The sequence below is a fragment of the Thamnophis elegans genome, chromosome 1 (genome assembly GCF_009769535.1).
Source record: "Thamnophis elegans isolate rThaEle1 chromosome 1, rThaEle1.pri, whole genome shotgun sequence".
Classification (NCBI taxonomy): domain Eukaryota; kingdom Metazoa; phylum Chordata; class Lepidosauria; order Squamata; family Colubridae; genus Thamnophis; species Thamnophis elegans.
Window position 1 is genome coordinate 21,802,963 of NC_045541.1, and position 20,321 is coordinate 21,823,283.

The following is a 20,321-nucleotide window of genomic DNA, read 5'->3' on the forward strand; positions in this document are numbered from 1 at the left end:
TAGCTGATCTTTATGCAAGTTGACAAGCCAATATCTGCATAAACTGCCGCTGTATGTATTTGTATAGTTCTGAGAAGGAAGAACTTCATTATTTTCAATGTTTCCTAGGACTGGAACACAATAGCATTTCAAGTGAGACTGTTTTGTTCTGAGCTCACACAATATTTTCTTTTTTATTTCATGCGCATCCTAGTAACAAGAACGTTGCTTTCTTTATTCCATTCAGTATTATTAAATTTTGAAATCACGTATATTAAAGCTATACCTTTTTTTTTAGGCTTTTGTTATATTTTGTGGCTTGGGCATCAATAATACTATAATGTACGACCAAGTGAAAAAGTCCTGGGCAAAGCAGTCTGTGGCTCTTGATGTAAGTATTATTGAAAAATCAGGTATTTTTTAAAAAAGCTTTTTATGATTCAAAGGATGCTGTATATAATTGGAAAGGGGTCAGTAGGAAGGCAACAATGCCGATACATGTACAAGTACTGAATTGCTGTGCTGTGTAGGGACATAGCATACAGAAAATGAAGAGAAAGAGCAGATTGGAAAAAAAATATTGAAAACAGAAACAAAATAAAATAAATAAGTTATGTATACTGAACTTTGACTTCCTCTCTATTAAACAAGTGAAGAAAACAATCTTTTTGTTTACAGAAAAAGACTCAAGAAACAGAAGGAAAAAAGACCCAGGTTTATACATTGTGCCATGTGAAATATCTAAATCAATAGCTCATTATTTATCAACAGTTTTATTTCTTCAAAGTGAGACCAATTTAGGGTTTTTAAAAATACTCTTTTAGACTGTTAGCTAATTTTTTAATTTGGTATCAGTAGTTTACATACATCACTAAGTCATTTAATTCAACTTCTAAAAAGAGACTATTAGGGAACATTTTAAAGACTTGTAAAAAACAGAAAACGTTTGGTGCCTCTCGGCAGCCCCTCAGATTTTCAGGGTACTTTTTCTAGGACAATTATGTCTCTGTGCAGTGCTGGTTGATACTACTGCCAGGATCAAAAATAATTTAAATTACTCTGTTGTTTATTAATTGAAAACGAGGCCTAAAACCTGAAGTAGCTGTAGTATGAGTAGCTGTAGTGAAAGTGCATTGATCTAGAAGTAGAACCATGGGCATTCTAGTTTTCTTTAAAATTTGGTTCACTGTGGTAAGTAGTTTCATGGATATTGTGTTTCTCCAAAAATAAGACAAGGTCTTATAAGCACTTGGCCTTATTTTTGGGGTGGTCTTATTATTTTTGAGGTGCAGGAGGCAAATGTGGTTACCTCATGGCTGTTGCAGTGTTGCAATATTTTTGGGGTGGGCTTATTTTTGGGGGAGGTTTTATTTTAGTGCATGCGCTTAAAAGCCAGATTGGGGTTATTATCTGGGGAGGTCTTATTTTGGGGAAAACGGGGTAATATATATTGCAGAGGTACTAATAAACCATTATAATATTCACTTTGTTGATGGCTTAAGTCAGGGGTGTCAAATTGGATTTCTTCAAGGGCAAGATCAGCATTGTAGTTCTCCTCTGTGGGCAAGCTGGTCAGGGGTAAGGACAGGATGGACACCTCCTGCAGCACCCTGCCAGCCAAAATGATCCATGCTCTGTTTTCAACCTGGACAACCTTCTGCAGCACCTGCCAGCCAAAATGTGCTCTCCCTGCCCCCCCCCCCGGTTCCCCCTTTTAACTTTCAGAGGCACCGTGGGCCGGTCTTTTGCTATTTCCAGACTGACCCTGTGGGCCAGATTTAAGCACCCTTGAGTTTGACATCCCTGGTTTAAGTTGATTGTAACTTTTTAGGTTCTCACCTGTGACCATTTCTCCCCCCCCCCCCATTTGTTCTGGATCAGGTGCTGTCTTATCATGCAACATGTTCAAAGGCAGAGCTTGACAAATTTAAGGTAACATATTTCACTTATTTTAGCAAAAAAAAATAATAAAAAATACATTTGAATCTGTAATAGAAATTAATTCTAATTTTTCAGGGTTGACTGCTGATTCAATTCTTTGGTAACTATTTTGTTTCTTCGGTTGTTTTTGAAATGTTTGTGATCAAATGATTATTCTTGTCAGGATTTTCTGTGTTTTATGTTTTTGGCTCTGCATTCCTCCCTCCATAAACACAACCTAACTTTCTGTCTTTGCTTTTTCACTTTTACTGGGATCACATCAGAGGTGGGTTGCTCCCGGTTTGGCCCAGATCGGGCAAACTGGTAGTAGCGGCAACAGGAGAATCTGCCCACCCGCCTGGATGCTTCTGTGCATGTGCGGGGGAACGCGCTGGAACTGGTAGTAAGAAAATTGGCAAACCAGCACTGGATCATTGTCTTTAGCCCTGGTCATGGTGTGGTCAGTTACTGAGATTTGTTGAGTAAGTCACTTTTGGCAGAGATCATTCAATACGAACAAATTATGGTTTACAAACCATAGAGACTGAACTGAGAATGTAAGGCAATTAGACTGCTTATATAAGCAGAAAGGTGAAGTATACATTTGTTCAGTAATAAAAAATAAACACCCTGCCACAAGCAAATTAAATCAAACAAACCAAATTATAGCATTGATGAGTACTCTAAACCTTTGACCTGAGGGTTGCGTTATTTTGAAATTAATGACATCCAAACACTATGGTTACATGCAATGTGTGAATTTCTTGATGTAATACCTCCATTTTAACGTTTTATTTAGTGATAAATGCTACAATTTGTGGTGAGAATAATCATAAGTATTGCTATAATTTGGGGCAACTTGATGGAAGACTGCAGATTGGGAATTGGAAGCCGTATGTGGCCTGTGGATTATAGCTTGGTCATCCTAGTTTGATATGGTATAGGAATTTTATCTAGTTGATCATTCCGTTACAGTGATTAATCGTATTTGTAATATCGGTGGAAGTGCCAAATGTGTGCAGAGTACTATAGTAAAAAATATATGCAAAATGAATGTTTTCAAAGATCATGATCTCAGTGACACTCCATAACAGGACTCTCCAACCTTGGCAACTTTAAGACTTGAGTTAAGACAGAGTTCTGGGCGTTGAAGTCCATAAGTCTTAAAGTTGCCAAAGTTGGAGACCCCTGTTCTATGAGAGAATGGAGTTGGGAAGGAAACTTACTGGCTAGGAGAAGATAGAAGGGAAATGAGATGAAAGACAATAATGGAGCCAGAAAACAGGACGTTAAAAAAAAAATCAACATTTTCTTAAAGTGAAATAACTAGAAATCCAGAAAGAAAGTTCCATGCACAAGGAACAAGCTAATATGCAAGACAAGAAATAACAAGTTCAGGATTGTTGCCAATTCTTGGAGGCAATACCACTCTCTGCCCCATAGATACATGTGGTTTATGGTTCTATAGTTGTTGAATATGGATATTGTACTTCAGATAACCAACGAACCAGATAGAATTCTTTCAGTCTTCAGAGTGTGGTAAGTCAGGCCATGTTTTAGATCATGAATTCTGGCTCTAGCATAAAGCACTGTTTTAAGTGATATCTCATACTAGACCAACATCTAGACCTGTGATGGCAAACTTATGGCACACATGCCACAGGTGGCACACAAAGCCTCTCTGTGGACACACAGGCTGTTGCCCCAGCCCAGCTCTACCTCCCATGGACGCATGCCACCCACCAGCCAGCTGATTTTTGGGTCTCTACCACACATACACGGGTGGCAGGGCCCATGTGGGAGGCACACATGTATGTGCGAGGTAGTGTGCCCCCCTCCCGTGGCCTGTTTTTGGTCCCAGGAGGCTGCAGGGAGGCCTACTAGGCCCAAAATGGGGCGGGGGAGGGTCATTGCACGCATGCGCAGGGGGAGCACAGGGGGGGGTCATGCCCGCATATGCAGGGAGCGGGGAACACATTGCATTATGGGTGCGGGCACGCATGAGCGTGGGCTGTTGCGTATGTGCACGTAACGACAAAAAGGTTAGCCATCACTGATCTAGACAAACTGACTATTATATACAGACTAGCTTTGTAAGATTATTTCAAAAAAAGTAAATGCCGTGTTAAAATTCTGTTAATTTTGTCTTAAATTTCAACTGAGTCCATTTCCAAGGAAAATATGCAAACAGTTCCATTTCTTAAGTATTTACAGTTAAGTGAAAAAAAATGCTTATCTAAATTGTGCAGCTGGGAATGATGTGTATGTAACAAATTAATAATTCATGGATGATTTGCTTTATTTATAGTTTGTATTCATTTTTGTAGGGCAAATAATACTCAGGAGAATCTTATGATACAAAATACCGAACCACTTGTTTTATTCATCTTTGGTTCAATATGTAATAATATATTTCTGGGTAGGTGCTTCTGACCTTTGCTAAGCCCAAAAGTCATTTTCCATTTGTTGAAATAACATTCAACACAAATATGATGAAACATTTTGGATATTGTTGTTCTGCATGTAATGTACATTTCAGCAATTTGTTGTACAGCTCCAGAGATTTGCATCAGTTAAAAAAAAATCCCCCTTCATGCTATATTGTAGAAATCAAGCAAAAGATCTTAACATTATTTTTTAAAATATATATGCATGTGTTTATAAAAAAATTACATATTAGAATTCAATTATTTTACATATTATTTTAAATTCTAGTCTTTTAAAATGGAAACATTTGGGTGATTAACGAAAGCTAAAGATGGCCAGGCTATCAGAAATGCAAATAAAAGTAGCCTTTTAAATATTTCAGCAAATATAAATATATTACTGATTCCTAACTCCCATTAAACTTTTTAGTGTGAATACCCACACCTCTTGTTATGCACAAGAGGGAGGGGGGTGTCACACAGATTCATTTAATATTTACCGTGCCACAATATTATGAAGTTTGAGACTCTTGAATAAGGCATCCTCAATGTAACACAATGGTGTGATTTGCACAATGTATCACAATAATTTGACCTGGTTATTTTAGCCTTGAATGAGAACTCTGAATTGATTATTCTATAATACCTTTGTTTCCTTAGTTATCCACAGTAGTCTTAGGAATTTTCTTTAACATCAACGTTCAAAAGCATCAACACTCCCATCCTGCCTCCTCTAATCCAACTTGCACTTTGTTGAGTCCATTGCCTGTCCGATACTCTTAAGTTACAGGTAGACACATCCTAGCACAGGGGTTGGCAACCTTAAACACTCAAAGAGCCACAAAGGTCCTAACCTGAAGTTGACCGGAAGTCCGATTCCCCCACCGTAGAGTCTCCTTCTAGCATAGTCCTTTTCTCCTCTACCTGTCTGTTCTGACCCCCTCCTCCATCCAGTAACAAAAGCCGAGACAAGCTTAATGAGAATGTCCTTTAATAACAAGACCAGACTCTCGGTGGTTGAAAGCCAAGTGGCAGCAAGGCCGACAAACGTTGGCAGCAATTCAGACAAACTCTGGCAGCAATCCAGCCTGCCAAGTTTGTTTCTCTTTAGTCAAAGCATTGACTTCTGCAAGAAGGGTGTGGCACAAGCAGTCTGTTTTATAGTCTGGAGAGGAGCCTAATGACCATCAGCTGAGTGTAATTACCTCCTATAATTACGTAGTTGCTCTTGATGCGAGTAGCTCTTCGATGGCGTGCATCCTGGAACAACTCACTGTTGGTTTCTGGATCACTCTCTCTTGTCTCCTCCCCACTGATCCAAGGCTCAGGTGCCACCTGGTGGCCAACCAGTCTCTCTGCACCCTGCTTGGAGTCGGAACCCTGTCCAGGGTCCTCCACATCCTCCAGGGCCAACTCATAGGACCCCTCGCTGTCGGAGTCTGGTGGCAGCTCCAACGACTCCTGCTGGGCCACAACACTGTCCTAACCGAAATCCCTATCAATTGTGGAGCTGACCAGCAACAGGGAGCTGCAGCAGAGGGATGAAAGAGCCACATGCGGCTCCAGAGCCGCAGGTTGCTGACCCTTGACCTAGCATCTGAATATCTTTTTCTAGATCTTCATTGCTAATCTTCAGCATATTTTTGACTCCTGATTTCTTCCGTGTTGATTGTTGATCCTAAAAGGCGGGTTTCTTTGTTACTGATTTCTTTATTATCAATTGTTCATTCTTAAAGGCAGAAGCTATCCATCACTTCAGTATCTTCATTGTCAATTTTAAGCCTGGTTAATCTAAATTTAATTCAGTGAATTAAAATCCCCCCCCACCCCGGCCTGCCTCCAGACAGTTTGCTGTAGAGTTGGATGGCACCTCATTAGTTGGGTCTTTCTTATATTCCTTCTTAGTCCCATTTTTTTTTTTACTGGAATCCTTAATTTTCATTATTAGAGTTTGCTGATTATTTGCATGTTCAGCTATCTTAGTAGTGTCATTCAGCATTGCACCAGTTATTGATGTTTCTTCCTCCAGTTTTAAAGGTACATTTTCTTTCAGTCCAGCTTTTCTTAATATATACTCAACTTATAAGCGGAATAAATAAGGAGAGAAGATATTGTCTTCTCTTACTTCTTTGCTGACCTGGAGCCAGTCTGTTTCATCTTGTTCCACCCATAATGTGATTTCCTGCCTCGTGTAAGAGTTTCTCATAAGGAAAATGAGGTTATTCTGGATTCCCCATTTTTTAAAACACATTCCATAGCTTCGCATAGTCATCCCAATCAAAAGCCTTTCTATAGTCAATGAAGCATATTCTGACTTAATTTTGGTATTCTTTATTTCTGTCAATTATGCAGCATAAATCACCATAATGTTTCTTTTTCTCTGGCCTTTTCTCAAACCATCTTGAACATTTCCTTTTCCCTGTAGGTCTCTAGTCTCTATGGGATGAGCCTAAATATTATTTTGCCAGCATATACATTTTAGAATACAGTACTGTCAATCTGTCTCCTTTCTTTAGTACCATTGTGCAGGCTGACCTTTCCCAATTTGTTATTGTTCTCTGCATTTGCTAACATTGTTTGGTTAAAACCCTTATAGATTGTTCTTATGTTACTTGCCATATTACTGTGTGTATTCCAGCAGTTTCTGTAGTTTCGTACTTGGTAATGACTGGAGTGCCGATCTTATAGCAATAGCAATAGCAGTTAGACTTATATACCGCTTCATAGGGCTTTCAGCCCTCTCTAAGCGGTTTACAGAGTCAGCATATCGCCCCCACAGTCTGGGTCCTCATTTCACCCACCTCGGAAGGATGGAAGGCTGAGTCAACCTTGAGCCGGTGAGATTAGATCCGCTGAACTGCAGATAACAGTCAGCTGAAGTGGCCTGCAGTACTGCACCCTAACCACTGCGCCATCTCGGCTCTACTTCTTCTAATGCTAGGGTACCTTGTAAAGTAGATAATATCTTCAAAGGCATCATAAACATTGATACCTCTGTAGTATTTCAGTATATTCCCTCCATTTTAATTGATCTTCTTTGGTTATTGTCTACTGGCAGCCTTTAGTCTATGAATTTATGATTGGAATCTCTTTCTGAGTTTGGAAATCTTTTGGAAGAATTCCTTTGTTTTTCTCATGTCTGTTTCCATAATTGATGTATTCAGAAATGTCATTGTAGTACCGCTTGTAGTCTCTTCTAATAGTACTCTGAAATTCTTTTTTAAGTTCCTTTCTGAGATGTTTATATGTCTTGGTGTTAGGTTCCTTCTCTTCCTGGCAATATCCACTGTTCTGACATGTGATTTTTTCTTTCTTTTTGCTTCTTGTTCTTTGGCAGTCTTTTTTCACATCCATCCTTAACAATCACTTTGAGGTTCAGCACTTCAAAATGATCTTTTATATATTGTAGGTATATGTTCAGTATCATATTGTGGAAACCGATTAGCTTTGTTCTTCAGGTTTAGCTTGCTATGATACATTGCACAGCTATTTGTAATGGATTTTCCGTTATTGCTATTCCATCTCTTAAGAAAAGCATAGTGCTGTCACCTAAAAGTTGACAGAAAACTTATTAAATTTAGAATGATTGGAAAGAGCCTAAATTAGATGAGATCATTGCATTGTTCATAGCAGAAGGCAAAAATATTCTGCATTTCTGTCACCTTTCATTTAGACCATTGGTTCCCAACCTTTTTTTGGCCATGCCCCGCCTAAGCATCTGTAATATCCTGATTGCCCCCCCCCCCCCCCCCCGGTGACATGTAATTCTAACTTTTCTCAAAAATTGAACTGTACTCACGGGGAAGAAGCCTAAAAGGCCATTATCTTGGTTTAAACAAGGTTCAAATTGCTCCCATTAGAAATCAAATTGCTCCCCGGTGGAGCTGGGCCCCAAGTTGGGAACCACTGATTTAGACTGTCAGAATATATGACCATCATGGGTATATTATGAATTCTAATATGATTATTTCATAGTAAGAATATTAATAACATTAATTTAGCAAAAATTATTAAGACAATATTAAACATCACAAGAAGCATGAAGAATGCCTTGCTTTGTTTCTGTCACCTTATCCTTGTGGGTAACAGCTACTAAAATACTAGATCTGCTTCAATGACCCTGCAGGGCTTCCTATTTTTTTTCTTTGAACTATTGCCTATTATTAATAGGGGCAGAAAAAATGGTGTGATTTCATCACATCATACATTGAGTTCTTGTAGCAGTAGATGGAGATAAGATGCAACTTTCCTTTTCTCTTGCATCTCTTGCTTATCTGACGGCAAATAGAGAGATACAAATTCTGCTTCCATATTTACCCACACTTGAAGGTAGCAGCCAGAGATGGTTTTGGATAAAGCTGTTTTCCTCAGGTCTTGAAAACAGGTAGAGCTGCTTCATAATGAAGCACCACTTCATCAAATGATGAACTGTGTAGTGTCAGCAGAGAATGTTACTATTTGTATTAGAAAAGAGAGTGATGAAAAGATAAGAATGAAGAAAGAGCTTGTGCATTTTTCTGTCATAGAGGTATTATTTTTGCTCTGGAAGGAAACAATCCGTCTAAAGATCAATATGGACAAATGGAGTCGTATTTTCTATTACATGAAAAGGCAGCAAAGGAATGAATTGGGATGAATGAATTCATACAGTGTTTGCATAGAGACAATCCTTAACTAAAATGCCATACAAGTCAACGCTTCTAGTCAATACATCTTGTTCCAAGAGCATACATTCAGTATACGTATATATAAAACACTTATGCCTACATGCATCTAACTGTGCCACAATCATGCTAAATGTATTTCTCACACTCTTTCTGCCCCCTGCAATCTTTCCACTAATGCAGATGTACTTTTTTATATGCAGGAGATCCAAATCATGTAATGCCCATGGAAAAGAGCAAAATTGTTTTGATATTCACAAGATGTCATGCCATTATTCTGCCTGAAAAAAGAAGTCAAGAGCTGAAACAGTTTTCCTTTGTTGCAAATCCAGCCACTCAAACAATCACATTTATGCCATGTCCTCCAACGTAGTTCAAGTTTATATTGAGGTTTTGTTTAGACTAGTTGCTGGGAGAAAACAACTCATCCTTTCCTCTTCTTTCCCAAATGGAAAGAAAACAAAACTATTGGCTAAGCAGTCGATCTTCATCCCTAACCAATTATTTTATCCAGTGTTCATGTAGCCTACCCTGTAAAGTACAGTCAACAAAGAAATCCGTCGCTCCACTTAGTCTTAGCGGCAGAAATGTTTCTTTGATGTTGAGTACCTTTCATGTTTGTACAAGGATACTGTATATTTGATGCCCAGAGTCTGTTTTAAAAGGAGCATCAAATTAAAAGACACTTTTCTTTGAATTTTTATTATTATTATTATTATTTTTTCCTTCTACAAGAAACTTTTGTCACACCTAACACTCTGTAATATATTTTTTTGCATTGAGTGAAGCTCGGCTCCTATTGATACCAGACCCATTTGAATAGTTTCCTTGGCAGCCATAAATAATAGATTTGCTACTCTCTCTTCTTTTTCACTTCCCAGATTTGCTATTTTCTTCTTGTTGCGAAGTCGTATTCTCTGTCGTCCCCTTCTTCTTTTGCCCTCAGTCTTCCCCAGCATTAGGCTCTTCTCCAGTGAGTCCTTCCTTCTCATTAGGTGGCCAAAGTATTTGAGTTGGTGGCCAAAGTATTTGAGTTGCTATTTCCTATAGAAGTGCTAACCAGGCTTGGCCCTGCTTGCCTCTTTCAGATCATCATCTAACTGCTGCCCCTTAGCAATATCCCTTTGCCTACTGCAAATAGGGACAGGCTAACCTTCCATAATATTATGATAAGGAAGTAGAATGCTGCTTATGTGATCATGAAACCTCCAGAGGTTATTGAACTACAGTTTCTGCATCCTTCATCAATCACTATGGTTCCTGGGGATGTTGGGAGCTGTAGTTCTTCAACAACTGGGAAACCATAGATTTGCCATGTGTGGATAAACCTTTACTAGCACCAACAGAAATATTTTAACTTAACCTCTAGCTATATGCAAGTGTGGACTATGGATGTTCGGAGCTTGGAGAGGAAAGATTAAGATTTCCCTCAAGTATGGTATGAATAAGCATACCTTATCTTGACTGCAAAGATTTACAAAACCTCTAGGTCAGTGATGGCGAACCTTTTTGGCACTGAGTGCCAAAAAGGTCGCACGGGAATGTCATGCACGCACCCGTGCTCCTCAGGGCCATGCTCTGGAAATGCCGAACTTCCGGGTTCTAGTGTACATGTGCGCCTGATGATCAGCTGGCTGGTTTTTGGCACTGCCAAACAAAGGACTGCTGACCATCGCACGTGCATGCACACCAGAAACTCGGAAGACAAACAAGCAAGGCCGCGCGTGTCGGGTGACATAGATTCGTGTGCCACTTTGGCCACACGTGCCACAGGTTCACCATCAGAGCTCTAGGTTGTCAACATTGAGATGTCAATAAAGGAGAACGTTTTTAGAGTTGAAATGCACTGATGATGTTGCCTAGTTTGGATAATGAAATATCTGCAAGAAAACTATCAAGCTCAGAGAGCATCAAGGAGCCCTCACAATGAGATGTTTCTGTTTCTCTTTGTTACCATCTCAGGGTCATCTAAATTTGTACTGCCCAGAAACATTTTAGTGAAGCAACAGATACATTAATCTGGATTTTGGACCTTTGTTTTTTTTTTTAATTGGACACTGAGTGAGTAGAAACTTTCTAATTTTCATATTCTCAAAATGCAGTGGAGATAGATCTGCTGTTACTTAATGTTTTGCAGAGGCAAGCACTAACCAACGGATGGGTATGCCTACCCAGACTAAGATGCAAAACTGGCCATCAATTGTAAAGCAATATAGATAAAATAAAATAAAAAGGCATGGACTAAGCAGTTGGAGAATTTTAAAATAAATAAATTGCTTGGCAGAGAAGAGAAATGAACCCATTATATAAAGCTTTCATTTGGAGGATTTTGCTTGATTGGGGAAAAAAAAACAAACGTATGTCAGCCTTTTCCAACTTTGCACTGTCTAGAATATTAGGAAATTTCATAATTTCCCATCACTTTGCAGAGAAGTAATTATGGAAATCAGGCAACGTGATGTGCAATGGGTCAGAAATATATTTTGGTCCCTCTGTTGAATTCAAAGAGTAAACCGTGTATACTGTACCTACTCAGAAGTTGTTTTCATACCACATTTGTATATTACTTTTTAAATTAACAATGATACTCGGAAATAGAATTTTTAATATATTGATTCAAACTATGTAATTTTGATAAACTAAATGGTGGGATATTAATATAAATGCTTTATTTCCCGCTGCTCCTTCGATTTTTAAAATAAATTATTTATTTTAGATTATGTCTGGAACATTTTAAAATTCAAGCGCTGGTTTGGTCACTAGGTGTCGCCCTTGCTCCATGTTAAGAAGTAGAGCAATAAGACTACATCCAGGATTATCAGAAGCACAATATTCAAAACAATTCAGTTTCCATGTAAATTGAGATCAGAATAATGTTTTCACATGAGCAGCGACTTAATGTTGGAAGGAGCAGCAGTCATTTTGTTTTTGCTTCAGTCCATTAAAAATGAGAGCTCTGAAGAAATATTTTTGTTGATTCAATGGTGAATACAGAGTAGTAGTCATATCAAAGATGCTTTCTTGAATCAACACACCCTATGTATTGTTGAAAACAGGAATCATGGCAAGGCCATATGTTCTCCTAGGCTCCCATATTATCAGAATTTGACCTTGCACTCTCCCTCTTTTCTGTATCGCCCAAGGAGGGAGAGGGAGGAGGAGAAGGAGAAGATATACATCATGGCAGTTGGCATAGATTGGTTTCCATGTTTACAGAGTAGACCTTTACGAACTTAAATAGACCTTTTGTAAAAGCCTTTCTCCTTTATGTTAAATTTCGCCTCAGTTCCTTTTTCAAGGCCATTAGCATTAGTACCTAAGGATTCAGTGAAGGTGTCTATCAAGTGCTGTTAAGTTTTTCTTGGTATACTTTTTTATTATTAAAAAAACCCCTTATTTCTCCTATATAATCTTTATTTTGTTTCATCAACTACGATCTGAGTGAGTTTCATGTGCTTTAAAGTACCATTTCTTCAAGGGCGTGGCAGGTAGCTACACTCTATAGAGGCCATTTGTCAAGGTACTAACGATTTAATAGCTGCCAGTTGATGAAAGGTTGTAAGGTGTAAGGTGTAAGCTGATGCAATGTTAGGCGTGGCTGATGCAATGAGGCTGATTCATTGCAGCTATGGTATAACCCTTTTAAGACTCTGATGGGAGGTCCACACAAGTCTATATATCAGGGGTGAAATCCAGCAGGTTCTAATAGGTTCTGGAGAACCGGCAGTGGAAATTTTGAGTAGTTCGGAGAACCGGCATATGCACCACTGGCTGCCCCAGAGTAGGGTGGGAATGGGGGATTTTGCAGTATCCTTCCCCTGGCACATCCACAAAGCCACGCCCACAGGTTTGTGTGTGTGTGTGTGTGTGTGTGTGTGTGTGTGTGTGTGTGTGAGTGAGAGAGAGAGAGAGAGAGAGAGAGAGAGAGAGAGAGAGAGAGAGAGAGAGAGATGTCAAAGCACCTGGTATGCCCAAATATTGGAGGGAGCATACTGCTTCCCTTTTGCCTTTCAGCTCCACCCTAGGAGCCTTCCAGGCAGAAAACCATTTTTGTGTTGCATTTGTGCTGATAAATAAATAAAGGGAGACTAGTATAGAATCTATTTCAAGCTATTTAGCTTTCATTAATTTTATTTACCACATTTATGTTTGTATGTAAACCACTGTTAATTGTATAAAGACTCTGTGTGCTGTGTGCTCTGTTATGCTTCTGGGTTTATCTCATAGTAATAGTCACGCTGCCAAAACTCTTGGTGCCACTCTTATAGCACAGGACCATATTTGACTGAAGTGGCCTGAAGAAGACTCATTCTTCTTGGCTCAAGTCATTCCCCCCCCCTTTTTTTTTTTGCAGTCAACTCTGTGGTTCAGGATAGCCCAGGTCTCTTACAGTTGACCAGAGTTTGCAACTTAGCAACTGTCTTTATTTCACGAAGGAAGAGGATTGCCAAGTTGAGCAGATAAAGTTCCACCGAGGTTGAGGTGATAATGCCAAATTGATCAAGCTCATCTCAACTTGTTTATCTAATTCAAAAGTGCAAGCCTCAGTCCAATCTGTCAAACGCAAACACTAGAAAAAGAAAAATAACAATGAGCTACCTTCCAGGGTAGGTCAATATACAGGTGCTGACAGAGCAGGCAGTAACTACGGTACTAATTCTCTCACTTGTCCCGGCTTTGCAACCAGAAACACTTAACTGTAATCAATGGCAGTTAAAGCAGCAGGCTTAGGTTGTAAATAGAGTCTGAGTTCATACGCCTTAAAAAGGCTTCTACAAGCAAGCAATAACGAGCATGTTATCAGAAGAAGGCAAGAAGGAAAACTTTCCCCAGTGTCTCCGAAAGATGGATTTCTAAAGTGGTTTTGACGGCATCAAGAACTGTTCAGGGCAAGGATTCCACGAGGCTTCCGCAAGAGACACTGCTTCAATAAATATCTTTCCAATCATAGATGCTTTCCAAATATCAGTTCTCTCTGTGTTTAGTTTCATGTGGCCCTCTTTACAATTTAACCACACTGGCTCTGCCTCTAGCCAGCGACTTCTCCGCAGTCCTACCTTCTCCACAATCCCGCCTCACTGAGGCGTGAGGCGTGTCGCTGGGCCTGCCGCTCTTTTTGCGGCGGCCATAAGCATGACAGAAGTGGCACGGTGGCTAGGGTTGCGGGAGCAGCTGTTAGGTAAGGGTATGTGGGGTGCATGGGGTATGTTCCCCCTCTCTTTTCCCCCCTCTATTGATACCGCTTTGAATAATTATGCTTGTAGATTGAGCAGCAAAGCTCTGTGTCGTCCAGAACAGAGGCAATGGTGTCATAGATAGGGGGTCTAGAGAAGCTGGGGGATGGACCTAAATTGTAGCACTGGTTCTGCTTGTAACGGAACTTACTTGGTCATAATGAGACTATTTGTAGTTCAGGGTTGACATGATATGAATGCTTATTAAAATATGTAAATATATTTACATACTTATAAATATACATAAATATTTTAGTGCACAGTATTCGGGGGGGGAATACTGTATAAGTATAGTACATGCGATTCCCTATGATATATTATCCCTGTGAAAATGATTACAATATATCTTACAGAGAAGGATATTTGTACATTTATACAAAATTGGTATGAATATGGTTATAAAAGAGAAAGTATTTATTGTTTAACAGAGAAATAATAAAATTCATTCATTCATTTATTGGGTTTGTATGCAGCCCACTCTCAAGAGACTCAGGGCGGCTTACAGGTAAAAAAGGAAGGGGGATACAAATTTTTTAAAAAAGACAACATTAAAATTCCACAACATTCATAACTTAGGATGGGGCTGGATAAATCAACAGCCCCAGGCCTGCCGGAACAGCCAGGTCTTGGTCGCTTTGTGGAAGGCCAGAAGGGTAGTAAGGGTCCGGATCTCCACGGGAAGATCGTTCCATAGGGCCGAAGCAGCTACAGAAAAGGCCCTCCCCCAGGGAGTCGCCAGCCGACATTGACCGGCAGATGGAATCCGGAAGAGGCCTAAGTCTGTGAGATCTTATGGGTCTCTGGGAGGTAAATGGCAAGAGGCTGTCTCTCAGGTAGAACTCAGCTAACCATCCAAATGATATTGCTAGGAGCAGGGGGGGGGGTGTATATACTTACCTTCCTTCCCGGTTTGCAAATGTGAGCGCATGCTTTTGGCAGAAAAAATGGCCTAAATGGGATGCCATAAAGTCGGGTGCGGGTGGGGAGAGCCACTCGCAATTTCCGCTATTGGTTTGGGTGATCCAGTCCAAACCGGTAGAACTACCACCTCTGGCTAGAAGTAGTAAATAAATCAGAAAAAATACAGCATAGTTACTTATATGTTGACCATTATTAGAGAATCAAGCTATGGAGATTTGTTTTCTTTATCAGCCCTTAGCCGCAGAATAAACTAGAACTTAGTAGTAACTAAGGCGCTTACATCTTATGAGTTCCTTTGAGCAAAAAAGAAAGTCAGGAACGTTTCTGGGGGAAAAATAATTTTTAAATCCATTCCATTCTGATTCATCCATTACTTGGATTCATTAATTAGCAATAGCATTTAGTTTTTATTTTTGTTTGAGCTGCAAAATGTTGAAACTTTTGATGTATATTTGATAAAGATAATACATAGTCACGTGAATAAGTATACCTCTGCTTTTTTTTGCAGGTGTTTCATTACCAAACCAAGTGACATCATCAAGGCACTGATGATTACCTTGTTCGATAATGAAACATCTGCAAGAAAACAGCCAAGCTCAGAGAGCACCAAAGATTCTGCAATTCAACCCTGAGCTACAAATAGTCTATCGGTACAGTTTGAACTACACTTGTCTGGAATGAAAATTATGTGGTTTAATCAATGAGGTTATCTGAGATTATGCTACTGGCAGGTCCTTTGCTTTCTTACTTATGGGCAGATATATATATACACATACATACATACATACACACACACACACACACACACACACACATACATACATACATACATACATTTTTTCGACTGCGTGTGTGTTAATTAGTTGCTGCCATTTTCAGTTTTTGCTTTGCTTTTTAGTGGCGTTTAATTATATTTTTATATATGTTTATAACGTCCTGCACAAAATGAAGTTGAACAAGGTAATCACCTCCGTATATAATAATCAGTGACTTTATTACTGCAATATAGTATTGTGGAGCCAGCTTTGCCTTCTGCAATCTAGCATTCTCTATATAGTTTGAATTATAACTGAGCAGTGTGTCATATAACACCAGTATTAATGCAAATTGAAGAAAGGGTTATGGTGCACTAGAATTCATCTAATGCCCTGTAGGCAATGCTGTGACTTTTAGAATATTTTTTTTTTCTTGCTTCCCTTTCTGTCTCCCATCTCTCTCAACAGCAAAGAGAATCTGGCCTTTCAAATCTCAGATTCTTGTGGTAAGATATTAAAATGTGCACTTGGGCTTTGTTGGTTCGAGGCCCGGTTCATATGCTTTAAATATGTTATGTTTTAAATATGCAAAAAAGGAAAAGGAAAATAAAAGCAGCTAAGGATATGTGAAGTTCATAAATATTATCTGTACATCTGAAGCTGTATGAGAGCTGTCACTGTATTAATTGATGTAGGCCAGATACATGTAGTTTTCTTTGTCTGACTCACTTGATCCTGAGCTAAATACCAAACCACGTAGTGTTGAAGTCTTTGATGACTGTCAACACTGGAGTCACACAACGGGTTAAGAAAGGAAAGGAGGGAGAAGGAAGACATTTTCCACTACGAGGACAAGGACTCTCCCTATGGAAGATTTTAAAAAATATGCTTCATCTGGATATTTCCCCTGCTTCCATAATGGCAGCCATTATTGTTTACTCAGTGGCCAAGACACTGAGCTTGTCGATTAGAAAGTCAGCAGATCGGCAGTTCAAATCCCCAGTGCTGCGTAACATAGTGAATTCCCAACCTAGCAGTTCAAAAACATGTAAAAATGCAAGTAGAAAAATAGGAACCACCTTTGGTGGAACGCCTTCATCGTCTAGTCATCTACACATGACCAGGGAGACGTCTTTGGACAGCGCTGGCTCTTTGGCTTTGAAATGGAGATGAGCACCACCCCCTAGAGTCGGGAAAGACTAGCACATATGTGCGAGGGGAATCTTTACGTTTACCTTTAATATAAAAATAAGATTATACACCAAAAAGTGAAAACAAAATATAAATAGAACTTTGTACAGATAGTCCTTGATTTTTGACCACAATTGAGATCAGAATTTCTGCTGGTAAACAAGACAATTAACTGAGTCATTCCAATTTTATGACCATTTTTGCAGTGGTGAAATGCACTTTTTTTTAAACTCCCGGTTATGTGGGCATGGCTTGGTGGGCGTGGCAGGGGAAGGATACTGCAAAATCTCCATTCCCACCCCGCTCTGGGGCCAGCCAGAGGTGGTAGTTGCCAGTTCTCCAAACTACTCAAAATTTCTGCTACTGGTTCTTCAGAACTGGTCAGAACCTGCTGAATTTCACCCCTGCATTTTTGCCATAGTTGTTAAATTAATAAGTGTAGTTGTTGAGTGAATCATACGTTGTTAGGGGCTTTAAACCTCCTTAGGTACTGCCTGTGAATTATTATTACTGGATGTTATCTCTGAACAGGAAAAAAGTTTATGATTTCACTCAGGGGCGCTCAGGATATACAGTATATGATGCCTTCCATGTACTCCAAGCAATCATTTTGTTAATCTATAATATTTAAGAGCTGGAAATTCAGATTAACAGTGGTTATAAGCAAGCATTTTAATAATATATTCAGCTATCTTTTATGATAACTCAATTATTATAATATTATAGAATATGTATTATAATTGTATTATTTAAAAGCTATGGTTTTCTTCTTATACTGCTTCTCAAAGCTAGGAGAATGACAGCAGAGGCACACAGATAATATTTCTCTATTATTCAAATAACTTTCGATTGCCTTACATAATTCTGGCATTTTTTTATTACTGTCATAAGTAAACAGTTACTTTATAAAAACGTTGTCTCTCCGCTTTCAATTTAGTGCTTACTTTTTTATATTACTGGACTTCTGTTTAAATATAGAGTGAAAAAAACATAAATACCAACTTTGACTTGTTTTGCTCATTGATCTTTATGATCAATTTGCTATATATTGTTATTATTTTTCCAGCTGAGATAGCCTTATAGCTTTTCTTATTTGCAGCATCAGGAATATTCATGCTTCTGATTTTATTTTATAACCTTTTCACTGTTCAGCAACTTTCACAGAACAAGGACTGGGAAAAGTCTTTACTGTATGAATAGTAGAAGGGGTATATGCATATACAGGAAATTGTCTGATTTACTTATATTCACAGCTTTTTTCCACCCCCAAAATGTTCAACAAGCATTACCGGTCATTGCTGAAGATAGCTAGCAGTGCTTGGATTATAATTTCTGGATTTACCATGCGGACAATTTCATGCAATTTTATTCAGGGAAATATACAAATAGGTTGATGGATGATCTGTCAAGGGAGCTTTTGTTTTAACTCCAAATGTGGACATTGTAAAGACCTGGACACATCCCCTGACATTTTCTCCAGAAGTTTGAAATCACTGATCTGCCTAGTAATATAAATACCAAAGGAAAGAGAGAAATCAAAGGGCATGTTTACAGCTCGCTTTTCTTCAACAAACATCGTAAGAAAACCGAGATGCATAAACTGCAGTTCTGAAGTATACAAGTGACTATATTTCCAAGGGTATAACCTGTGACATGCAAACAAATAAATTTGCATATTTATGAAATTGTAAGTCAATTTTCTAAGAGTTCCGAATAAGGAATATATTAAAAAAAAAAGAAAAACCTCAGATTCTGATGTGGTCACAAGGTTTGTTTTAATTACAATGTTGTAGCTCCTTCTCCCCAAATTAAAAAGAAGCCGTGCTCTCTGCTATTCCCCAGCAAATCCTTTTCCATGGAAGGAATTTTGTGAAGAGCGTGTTACTATTTTCCAGCCTTATATTATAGAATTCTAGCTGATGGTCAATAAAACCCACGGTTTTAAAATTCTCTAAAGATTATTCATACAAGAGACATTTCATTCTAAGGAAATGTGCCATGGCAAATTGTTCTAGAAGCTAATGTTTTTGAGCACCCATATTTCCAAAATGCATGAAAGCTTTTATCCATTGTTCATCTACTGGGGTGTTGTTGTTTTTGTTTTGTTGCACTTACTGATTTTTTTCCTGCCCAGTATTTCTTTACTAATGTACTGATTTTGCAATTTGCTATGTTGGTAGAAATGCCCATCTGGGTTCAGTTCCAAGTGTGGAAAAAGACACTGGAAATATGGAGGCTGCTTGGAAAGATGGTTTAATGATGAACAGGATCACATGGCTTGAGTTCCTGAGCAGAAAAAAAGGCAGACATGCTGAAAGTCCCTGGGTTTTCTGCCCTCTCTGGGCTTTGAACATGAGCTTGTATTCTGATTGGTTGTCAGACTCCCATGGGGCCATGCAGGAGCAACTCTGTAGGCTGTCTCCCAAGCTTGCTTGACTTGCTGGGTGATGATGTAATCTTCCCAGGTGCCAAGTGGTGAGGTGGGTAAAGGGCTAATACTATCATGTCCTGAGGCCCCTGCCTTAATCCCATCACCCTGGAGCTGAAGGAGGATCTTTGTTATGTAGAATAGACTAGCTCAAGCCTTAATGGCTCATTCACAAAGGTGGAGGTGGCTGAATTTCTGCCTCTCTTGAGTTTCTACTTCTCTTTTTAGGGGAAATATTCTGCCTTTTAAATATTTCCCAAAATATTTCATTTCTCTAGGAGAGGGGTGGGTTTTAACTTCCAACAGCTATTAAAAATTGTAGCCTGGGCTCTAACTCTTCTCAAAGAGGACTGTTGTCTTGTAGGGTCCATATGACTGGATTCAGTTCATTGAAATGTGATGTACTACCATAGAAAGGGTGAGCCTCCTTCTTGAATTGAATTTGCTTCTGATGATCTTGGGCCTTTAAGAAGAGCCTTCACCACCAGCCCAAGGAAACATACATCTCTTCTTTCCACCAAGTTTTCTTTCAGGTCTCTCAGTTCATGAGAATCCCTATCACATGTTTTGTTTTTCTATAGCTCTTACTGTGTTGTTGAACAGACAACTGATTATGCAGGAGCCAGACGCATATTTCACTCAAAGGGTCAACAGCAACAGAATTGATATCGGGGCCAGTTTCTGTGAAGAGACTGAAGATGTGCTGTTGTCTGATGCAGCAATCAGAGAAAGCCAAAGGGGTTTTGCTTGGGTTGAGAAGCTACCACTATTCCAAGTAAACAAAATCACAACGCTCTTTCAGC

At 39.1% G+C, this 20,321-nt stretch overlaps 1 protein-coding gene across 1 annotated transcript in view; it reads left to right on the forward strand.

The window, feature by feature from the left end:
* The window catches only part of PDE11A (phosphodiesterase 11A), a 176,218-nt gene that overhangs the window by 94,829 nt on the left and 61,068 nt on the right, over positions 1-20,321 (forward strand). The window contains exons 9-10 of the mRNA XM_032237355.1: positions 278-370; positions 1,861-1,911. Of these exons, the coding sequence (XP_032093246.1) occupies positions 278-370; positions 1,861-1,911 (144 nt within the window). The remainder of the gene's footprint in view (positions 1-277; positions 371-1,860; positions 1,912-20,321) is intronic.